The sequence below is a fragment of the Prionailurus viverrinus genome, chromosome D1, assembly GCF_022837055.1.
Source record: "Prionailurus viverrinus isolate Anna chromosome D1, UM_Priviv_1.0, whole genome shotgun sequence".
Lineage (NCBI taxonomy): Eukaryota > Metazoa > Chordata > Mammalia > Carnivora > Felidae > Prionailurus > Prionailurus viverrinus.
The window spans coordinates 32,894,491-32,906,054 of record NC_062570.1 but is presented as its reverse complement, the minus strand read 5'-3'; the positions used below and the strand labels follow the sequence as shown (position 1 = coordinate 32,906,054).

Sequence of the window (11,564 nt, the reverse complement as noted above, 5' to 3'; positions counted from 1 at the left end):
CACACTTGGTGAAGAAATCATGAATAAATTTTCATAAAGAAGACATCAGACCCCTTACAGAGAATTAAGCATTTTTTGCAGGTGCCTTTTTATAATTATACTGAATAATGACATCTGAAGAAGGATCCATACAAGTGATGTGTTTTTCATTTTAACACAGCTTAGTTTCCCTTCCCTATTTGCTGAGTCTTGAACTGTTTTAATCTTACCTTTGTGCACAGACCAGGTGATCTTGAAGTTCAATAGACATGCGAAGGTAAGAATATTGGTAGAGGGATGGAGATGTTTGGATAGATAGAATTCTAGAAATTGGTAAGTTAAAGTTCTTAATTTTCATTGTCTTTCTTGATGACAATTTGAGATTTCAACACAGCAGAATAAATAGACATCTGAACTTGTGTTTGACAATTTATATGGTGTGTTTCACCTACTTTCCCAAAGCTGCCAATGCTTCTAAGTTATGTTTCTTTAAAACCTCTGGAAAATTAGGGAAGAGGTCATGATCATTTCCAACTTTTCATGTTTATGACCACCATTTTTCACCAAAATATTACAACTTCCTCAAAAATGTTCTCTATGCCTCCAGGCTAATTATCTATCTCCAATTCTATTCTCCATATTGCAGTAAGAGTGAGTTTTCTTATATGCCAATCTGAATTATGCTGCTCTCCTGCTTACATCAGAATCAAGACTACACAAGTGAATACCAAGTACAAGACCACTGATCATCTGGACCTTGTTTTCTTCTTCAGCCTCATCGTCAGCCCCACCTTATACTCTCTCTCACCATCAGGTCTCTGGGCATATACTGTTATGTCCTATTTGGAATACTTTTCTTTTCCTGCCTGTGGCATCTTCTGACTGCATGCTCAGCTAATTCCTAAACCACTTTTAGACCAGGGCTTATATCTTCTATCCCAAATGCCTTTGCCCATTCTTAAATCAAACTAGGTGCCCCTCATAGATGCTCCAATAGCTCCCTGTACCTCCTCCATCATTGCACTTACCACACAGTAACTATCTATTTACCTGGTCTCCATCCAACTGTGAGTTCAAAGAAGGTAGGAACTGTGTTTGATGTATTCATTGGTTACCTCCACACTCTGGCAGAGTTGCACAAACATAGTAAATGCTTCTTAACTAGTTATTGAAGAATAAAATGATGCCTAAGGCAAGATTCTTCAACACTGCAAACAAAATCCATTTTTCCCCTTGTGTTTAAGGTCTTTTCTTCTATTAACATAAATAACTTAAAGTTGGATGCTTTATGTTGATATAAACTATTAACAGGAAATTTGTAGTTTCAGAGTTGAAAGGAATAATTTGGTCCTAGCCTTTTCCATTTCTTTGTCTCTTTCTTCATTCATTTTCACCCTATCCCGACTCCCCACTGCTTTCTTTTTAAGCATTAAGACACCCAACTGAAAGCCAAGCAGTGTTAGAAATCAGTATTTTTTTTCTACACCTCATTAAAAAATGAAGAACTTAAAAAGCAAGCTTATGGGCATATTTATGTTTTATATACTTGGGATAGCAAGTGATAATTTCCCTAACATTTAGCATTGTTATCCTGTGACATAATCGCCTATGGGATTGTGCCATTAGCATAATGGCTTGCTCAATAAGGAAAAATATTTAAGATATTATTTGGAGGAGTTCTCCATTGCACTTTTGTAAGACATATTTACTACTTTCAAAGTAAGAAATTTAATATTTTTCTTCTGTTTCTTCCAAATAACAGTGAAAAGCTTTTTAAAAAACTTTTCACTCTGATTTTTCTTGTGAATATGCACATATCAAAAAAGTCAAAATGCACAGAATACTCGGGTCATAAGGAGATACTTTATTGGTTAAAGTGATGAGTTTTAAAGCCTGCCATGTGAAAATCTCTTTCTAGTTATGTCAAATATAGGGCTTACCATTTTAAGTAAATCTGAATAGTATCTTTACCCTATGGAGAATATACCTCTTGTGTCTTCATGTTGTAGAGCTGCATATTCTATTTTGGCAAGAATATAGTATGTTTGTAATAAATTTCCATAAACCATTTTGGTCTTGCTCATGAATTTCGAAGCCCTCAGAAGGAGATTTACTTTTGTATAATATATTATGACCTGATATCTTCAGTTCTTAACCTATTTTAGGAAAACTATGATAGATATATCCATTGACTATTTGGCCATTATAAAATTTTTTTTTTGTATTTACCAAGTTAAAACTGCATCAAATCAGTGTGGACATAATTGTCATGCTGCTCAGCAGCTCAAATTGAGGTCTTTGAATAACAGAACATGAAGAAAACAAAGCAACTATTTCTTAATTGGAATACAGTTTGCTAGAGATGTACTTTAAAAATTTTTTTTCAACGTTTTTATTTTTGGGACAGAGAGAGACAGAGCATGAACGGGGGAGGGGCAGAAAGAGAGAGGGACACACAGAATCAGAAACAGGCCCCAGGCTCTGAGCCATCAGCCCAGAGCCCGACGAGGGGCTCGAACCCACGGACCACGAGATTGTGACCTGGTTGAAGTCAGATGCTTAACCGACTGCGCCACCCAGGCACCCCTAGAGATGTTCTTTAAAATACAAGCTTTTCTAGGAGGTGGACAGTAAAAGGTATCTTTAGTGGCAAAAATTTTAAAACCACTGCTTTCTATAAATTATAACAACAACAACAAAAAACCCTTCACAGTTAAGTAAATATCATAGAAAAAGAGATGTTAAGTTTTATATGCAACTGACTAAGGAAAAACATTTTTAAGTGGGCTTCATTTAGAGTAATTTCTGTTTGTTAAATTGGATGAGTCAGATTTGATGTAATAACAGAAATTTCAGAAGATTATAAAACAGGCCTTGACAACTATTTACAATACCATTTAAATATTTTGCTCATATATATCTAAAAATTGACCATGATGCTGATGTAACATTGCAAAATACCATGCATCTTCTTTAAAGCAATTATGGGTATGTTTTTTCCTCCCTTAAACAGTAAAATGGAATGGGGTATGCTTTCTTAGTGACTTAATTCCGATATCTCTGAAAGTGCTTTGTCAGTTAAAGCTTTCAACTAGCTTAAAAGTAATGCTTTCCCTATTTCCCCGTGAGTGGAAAAAGAGCAAACAAAAGCATGTTTCACGGTAAGGTCAGCATGACATAAAAGCAACAAAAGCCAGTAAATTCAACATGAGCTTGACATTCTGGGACTAATCCAGCAGTTCTGCAACAGTCTTCCAACTACACAGCTGCATAAAGCTGTGGACAAGCCTGGGCGCAGCCTCCAGGCATTTGCCCAGAGCTCAGCCTTGAAATGTGATCAACTTCAAGGAGAACAGATTTGTATTTTTCTTTGGCTACAGGATATTTAGATAAAGTATACGTCATTGCTATTATGAACTGCTTTTTTACGTACCACCAAAACTCCCAAATTCTTAAATTTTCTCCAATGACAGGGAGGATAAAATTTTAAGGCCGCATTGTTTCAGGCCTAACTCTGGAAGTACAGATTCTATTATCCCCAGGTACATGATGGTCTGTAGGGATGTTTTCCTGAGCTTAAATAGGGATGTGATCCAACTTAAATGCAATTACCTAAGGCCCAGTTCATATTATGAATTCATGTTATGGATGTAGACCTATCCAGGTTAGATTTCTGTAATACAGGGTGAATCATTTATTTTACTGCTTTTTATTCAACTTTTGGATTTGAGAAAGAGCAGGGAGTGTGGAATACTGGTACGTTAAATAGACGGCAGATTCTAGGTAGAGACAGAAACTGTCCTTTTCACCAAAACTTGACTAAGGAAAATACAGTGAAACTACAGAGGCTGGGTGATATTTTTTTTTTTTTCACTAAAATCGTTACATGGCTTAGTCTAGTGAGAATAAGCAAGTTAGAACTTGGCAAACTCTTACTAGATTATCTGGTTGTGTATTTCCTATAAAATTTAAGAGTTGTAGAAATTCCCCACATCTAATGGCTATTTAAAAGGCATACTTTCGAAAAAAGAAAGTTATGCCCTTCCTTGGGTTGTCTGCTTGTCCATTTTACTTTATCAGTGGAGACATGGTTGTTGAATGCTCTAATACAAAAATGAATTATCTTTTAATTTGAGAAAAAATTTCAAGTTTTAAGTACTTATCCTCAATGTCATGTAGATTGTAAAGATATTTAAAAGGATATATATTCTTCCTAAAATCTGGTGTTTTAAAGGCTACATGTAGATTATAGAAATTGCTTAGATATTCAGAACAAAACCTTTAGAAATCTAATAGCTATCTCACCCAAAGGAATGCAAGACATCGGACCAAGGCAGACAAGATCTCTTCGGGCAATTTGTATCTAACCTTCTTAAGGATAGTAATGTTATTTTTGGGGTTGATAATTTCACTATGACTTCTAGACCCCTTATTCCCTTCTGTGAAATTATTACAATAAAAATTATCTGAGCATATAGTATATCACATAGATATTTGGAGGGTCTGTATTCTAGTCAAGATCTCAATATTTTAGAGATAACTTTAAAAATGACAAAATCAGTACCATTATTCTTAATATTATAATGAAAGGGTGATAGGTTCTTTAAATTTCTAATAATATAGGCCTCAAACTCAAAAGACTTTTTCTTTTTGGGCAAAGAAACTGAATACTTCTAGCTCTAATTTCAAATCAAATCCATCATGTGTGTACATGGGGATAGCAATGAAGCAACTGCATTTTCTAGATTCCTTGTTTTCACCATAGAATATGCCAGATGAATTTGATAAAATTCATTGTGTGATAAAATTATAAAATTGTGTGTATAACACAATTATATTGTGTTTAACAAAAACACAATAATATCAATTACTATTTCTCAACACCTGTATACTTTTTGTTTTCATTTCTATTAATTGCAAAACAACTTGTCAAAGTCAGGTTTAATGAGAGAGGTTAAATGACTTGCTCAATCTCATTCATTTAATAAAAATGACAGAGAAGGGGCATAGGCCTGGGTCAGTTCTTCCACAGTACCCATCATGAAATATATCACTATAATGGATAATTTAGAAGTTACAGGTTGATATGCCATGAAAGCCACTGTTTTAGCATAAAACAACATATTTGCATATAATTTGTGTAACATTTCAATGTTAAATGTAAAAAATTAGAGCACTGCCTAATTAAAAAGTGCAATGTTTTTAATAAAAACAAAAAATTAGCCACATAACAACTGATACTGGAGGTATAATTGATCCAAATTCAAATGGCTTCTCAAACCTTTTTAAGGGAACTATTTTTAACTCAATAATCTATTTCAGCAATCTTAAAGTATTTTCTGATATATGACCTGTCTTATTATGATTAATTTCATTTTAGAGTGAGTAGAAAGAACATGACCTGCAAAATGAAGATAAAGGTTATGATGACTGCATAGGAATGGAAGTAAAGGAAGATTTAGAAACTAGATATCTTCCATTTGGTGATGTTATGTTCTTTTTCAAAAACTTTATTTTTTAAAGTTTAGCCTGAAATTTTAAATCCAGTATTTTGACATCTACACTGTGAATCAGTATCAACATCAAGAACATCAAACATTATTAGGAGGTTGCAAAACAACAATAACCACAACAGCAAAATCCAACCCTTTTGGCCACCACATTTTCACCCCATAGTTGAATGAAATTTTAAAAATTTAAATTATATTAGAAATTAAATATGTGTAGGTAGAAAAGGATTTGTGTCATCCAAATATTGTTTTAAAGTAACAAGAATCAGATAAAATGATCACATCATCAACTGTTCTCTGAGTCTTACTTGAATGTGAAAGGCTAATGACATTTTTTTTGGGGGGGGGGTACGTCTACATTTTCTTACTTATCAATGTAATACATTCTGAGAGGTACTATTCCCAGTGGCAGATTGCCTTTATTGTGTTGGGGAAAATTTTTAAATGTATTTATTGGGATGACATTTGTGGAGGGAAAACATATTGAAACCTTTTCAACAAATGTACATTCAGATTTAATGCAAATGAATTACTGACACAAATTAAGGGGTTATTTGAAATTTATTTCAGGTTTTATTTTTTTAATTTCATTTTTTGAGAGAGAGAGGGGGAGAGAGAGAGAGAGAGAGAGAGAGAGACAGAGGTGGAGGGGCAGAAGGAGAGAGAGAATTTTAAGCAGACTCCACACCTGATGCAGCATGGCCTAAGCTGAAATCAAGAGTCTGATGCTTAACTGAGCCACACAGGTGCTCCTGATATGTATTTTAAAGTTAATATATTTAGCTGCATTATTTGTCTCAGTGAAGTTATACATAAATAATGCTTTGCACTTACCACATCCAAACTGTATTTTCATTTGTGTACTCAACAAATATTTGAGTGCCTACTATTTACCAGACACTGTGATTTATACCTACTGCTAGGCTTTAACTTTGTTGAGTTATAGTCTTCCTTCATCTGTAAATTCCCATAATGCTTTTTAGCACATTTTCTGCTGTTAATAACAGGTACTCAATATTTGTTGAGTGAAATCAGAAATGAGAAAAAATTGTATATTGAGTTAGGGCTATATATTGAGTTTGCATTTGTGTAATCTTTCTTAGGAAAGAAAATAATACTCCACTCATTCAGTTTTGAAATTTAAAACAGGGAGCATGAAGTGTTCATTTTTTTCCCCAAAGTGCAACTTTTTATTTCTGAATTATACAATCACAGCTGTTTTTCACCATATATTCTATATATCCTTAGTTTTCAGGTAAGAAGTAAAATATTTTACTATTAAAATTATATAAGAAATTAAAAAGTCTCTAACAACTTTCCGTTTAAAAATAATCTCTTAGGGGCGCCTGGGTGGCGCAGTCGGTTGAGCGTCCGACTTCAGCCAGGTCACGATCTCGCGGTCCGTGAGTTTGAGCCCCGCGTCGGGCTCTGGGCTGATGGCTCAGAGCCTGGAGCCTGTTTCTGATTCTGTGTGTCCCTCTCTCTCTGCCCCTCCCCCGTTCATGCTCTGTCTCTCTCTGTCCCAGAAATAAATAAACGTTGAAAAAAAAATTAAAAAAAAAAATAATCTCTTAGAAGCGAATTACGATGTACACTGTCAGAGGCTCGACTTTCAAGTTCATAATTATGGAAATCATTGAAAAGAACTGGTCCTTGGAATTTACTTCAATTATTTCATTGATAAGAACATATCAACCACCTTTATCTCAGGTAATAACACCATTACTTTTCAGAAGCCAGTCTATTTCATGAAAAAATCTAATATCTCTTCCTACTCATGCCTAAACAAGATATCTATTTAGTCAATTTTTCAGACCAAGAAAAACAAGACTTCCATAGTTCACTCTAAATCTCAAAAATCCCAAACAATTACATCAGATAAATGAGGTCCAAAATTGAGACTTTTCAGGGAGTACTAACAGCCATTTTGCCTCAAAGGTGCCTCTGCTTTTAGAACTAAATTATGCAAACTTCCATAAAACTCTTTGTCACTGGATATTTGTGAGAGTCAGTCAGTGTTTTTAATAAATATAAAACATACTTATATTCTCCTAAGGTATAATCAGTATGAGGAGAGATCTCACAAAGTAGGAAGAAGTGGAAAATTTTTAGAGATGATAAATGCAGAAATGTAGATAAGGAGTATGGGAAGAGAAAGCCATAAAATCATGAATATGGACATATAATGATGTAACAAAAGAATGATAAAGATCATGGTGATACCAAAAATGAGAACATGCCATGCAACTCCCAGTCAAGAGACACTATTGCCCTATCTCAAACTGGCTCCCAGTCTTGTACTACAGTCAGAATTATAGAACACACTACTATAAATCAGATGTGCACAAAATACCTGGTAAACCTTAGGAGGAAGCAAACCACTACCTGGAAGATGCAGGGAAGAACATTACAAAATAATGCTTTGCTGACTCTTGAAAATTGAGATATGAATGTGACTAGTATCAAAGGGGGAAAATTCAGGCAGAAAAATTGATGGTAAAAAGATTTGTATGGCTGGAACATAAGATAAATATAAGATAGTAGAGGACGAAGACAGTAAAGTTATAGAAATTGATGTTTGAACATCATTTCAGAATAACTACTGTGTCACTGAATTAATAAGAGTAAAGCAATTAAAATAAAATCACTGAGGATGGAGCCCAGGCAAAGGTATTTTTAAAAAGCTCACTTTGAGACTGTAACATGAAGCTAATCACTGTAATGGGTGACTGGAAGTCAATGAACATTTTACAGTGAGGAAATGGCAAGATTAGATCCTTTTTAGGAAGTTAACTTTGGACTGAAGATAGCAAGAGTATGAGTTTGTGTGTATAAAGATTTTGAAAAACTGAATAGCTATAGTCTATGGTTATACATATGTATTCACAGAAAAAGACATGTAGTTAGACTTACCAAGGAAGAGACTGTTTTTATATTAATGCTAACACTATTTGGAATACTTGGTTTAAACTCTTACTGAATGTTATAACCAAATATTATAAAATTTGTATATTATTGACTATATTTGCCACATAGATGTAATGAACCCAAGCCAAGAGCCTTGGTTGGAGTTTATTTTAATCCCTACTTCAAATGTCTTATGTGAATTCACTATTTATAGAAATGCCATAGCTAATTCTTTTTATAAATAGAGAATTAGCTGGTAAAAAACAGTTTTGAAAACACTGTCATGCCAATTTTTTTTCAGATGAAACCACTTTACCTCGTTTGGGGGATCACATTAGTATTCATTAAGAGATGTTATTGTCCCTTGGTAAACTGCAAAAATTTATCAGTTAAAGAGAATGGGTAGCCCAAAATATATTAAGAAATCAGAGAAGTCAGTAAATGTTTTCTATATTGTTTTCAAAGTTACTTTTTCTTATTAACAACCATTAATTCGCATATGGTGATACATCTTATTTGTAAGATAATGTCCAATTTTTAAAATTTTAGAAAAATAATTTGGCCTACTAGTTACTCTGAGCTGTTAAAATACACACACACACACACACACACACACACACATATATATACATATATATATACACACACACATATATATATATATATATATATAATAGAGATAAAAGAAACAGAAAATAAAACAATGATTATTTTTATTGAATTTTATCAGTGGTATGAACTTAGTTCTTCCTGTTATTTTTTATATATTTATCTGTATTTACATATACAGATATATACATAGATCTTTAAAAAATAAATGGCTCTCCAGTGACTCATCTCATAAAAATACTCTTGTCCATATTCTAATGCAATATTTTTTAAGTTCATATAACAGTGTGAATTGTGTGTTTTCTAGTTATTATAATTGGTTGTATTATTTTAATCCAGTATCTAGTATTTCTTGAAATACCTATCTTAGAATTGGATCAGAGGCACTCAAAAATTTTCAACCTGTGATTTATCATTATGACTTTCTGAATGAAGAAAGAGAATATTTTTTTCCTCTTCCTTTCCTCCCCCCCTTCTTTTCTTTTTTGATTAAGAAGTGAATAAGAAGCTTTGACCAAAAGGAACATTTTGCAGGAAATATATTATACCAGTGGTAAGGGTGAGGAAATTGAAAATCAGTAAGGTTAAGTGACTTTCTACCTGCTCCAGATGGTAAGGAGTAGCATTAGGCCACAGACTCTTCAGACTTCCTATTTTGATTCACAAGCCTCATTAAAGGACAAGTCCCAAAAAAGGTTAGTAAAAAACTACAAAACCGCTAATACTGTTGTCATAATGATATGGCTTTCCTTAATAACTTCCTTAGAGTCTGTGTTTCCAATCTGGGAAACAGTCAGAGTCTATATATATGAGCTGTTTTTCCTAATATCAAACCCTCAATCTACTTCAGGGATTTTAAACTCTTTTTCTCTATACTTTTTGCACTAAAAACCCTTTAGAAAACCTGATAAAGGTTATAAATTTCCTCCTCACAAAAAGTATATATATATGTTCATGTAGGCAAAATTTTGCATACCATTATTTAAAGGCTCATTTTTGTAAATATAATCAAGGAGACAAAGGGAGCTACCTAGAAGGAACATATACAATAACTTTTTATTTTTATGTGTAAGATTTTTTTCCTTTAAAGTAGAAGATTTGTTAGATGCAAAAGTTAAAAATCTTCACCTAAATGGTATGAAATACTATGAATATGATTAAGTTTATGTTAGCAATCACTTTTAGTACTTTTTCAATCTTGTAAACTCTTAAAGAATATATGGCTACACAAAACACTTTAAAAATTCTAGTTATGCTTTATAAAGAAAAACAATTAAAAGTTCACAATTCTCTCTGAAATTTACACAATATGATACGTTATAAATGTAAGGCTTTGAGAAGAACATTGTAAAAATCAAGACCTCACAATCCAGACTAAAAGAAAAATAGACATACCACAAAATTTAATTTTTAAAGATAAAAATGGCATTCACTTTTTATGAAAGAGCAGAGGTTTCACCATCCCTGCCAAGATCTTGGGTAACTGTGCAGCAATCACTTCAGACATCATTTCTGGAAATTCAACACTCAGTGCTCGGGACTGGATAAATGTATTCAAGCAGTACAGATGAAGCTGTTTGACAAGCTGTTGGTTTCACAAATGGATAAAAAAACATGTAAAAAATAATACATTCATATTGGTTGGTATCACAAATGGATAAAAAACATGTATAAGAAAAATAATACATTCATATATTAATCAAACATGGCAACTTATTTTTCTAACAATATAAATACCTATCAAGATGTTTTCTTGATAAAATAACTCCCTTCACTCTCTACAGTAATAAGAAAATATTACATACAGTGAAACATTCTGATAGTACAGAAAGATTTAAAGAAATGAAAGTCATTCATAATCCCACAGGATAAGTGATATGAACATTTTGGTGTCTTTCAAATTCTTTTTTCTCTTTATACATGTATACAAACATAGCCAGGTATATACACAATATACACAATGCATACATATTTCCAAAAATGCAATTATTTAATAAAGTCTATTTGTTAATGGACTGGATTTTTCACATAACAATATATTGACTCTGCTTCTGTCAATACAAGTAACCCAGCATAATTTATTTTAATCTAATTTAACATTTGGCAAAGTAATTAATGTAAGTAATTTTAAAAGTCAGATAGAACCCAGCAGCAACAACAAAATCCACCAGTTTCCTTATAGAATTCTTCCCATCCTTATTCTAGTTCCCAAGATGCAACCACTTTTAACTTCTTTAGCCCATGTCTCTAAATACTTATGTCTGTATTTCTAACAAATTTTGTTTTTAAAATGTGATGTTATTGATTTCCTATTATGGAAAATGAGACTTAGCTCCCTTATATGAGACACCCCTCCCAACTATGCACACTTTCTTTTCTCCTCATTCTCTGTATAGTTGTATCTCAGTTTTTGACCAAATCAATATCTAGCAATTATATTATAAATATTTTTATTGTTTCCTGCTGGATTAAATTTCCTTTATTATAGGACTTATTTTTATTTTGCTAGAGTTAATAACCTTGTGTTTCTGTTTTGCTTTGTTTCCTGTATATTTATCA

At 32.8% G+C, this 11,564-nt stretch overlaps 1 protein-coding gene across 2 annotated transcripts in view; it reads right to left on the bottom strand.

The window, feature by feature from the left end:
* Nucleotides 1–10,238: 10,238 nt before the first annotated feature.
* Nucleotides 10,239–11,564, bottom strand: part of PGR (progesterone receptor) — a 107,346-nt gene continuing 106,020 nt past the window's right edge. For both annotated transcript variants that reach the window (XM_047823382.1, XM_047823385.1), the window contains exon 8: nt 10,239–10,590. In XM_047823382.1, coding sequence (XP_047679338.1) covers nt 10,435–10,590 — 156 coding nt within the window. In that variant the 3' untranslated portion in view covers nt 10,239–10,434. The remainder of the gene's footprint in view (nt 10,591–11,564) is intronic.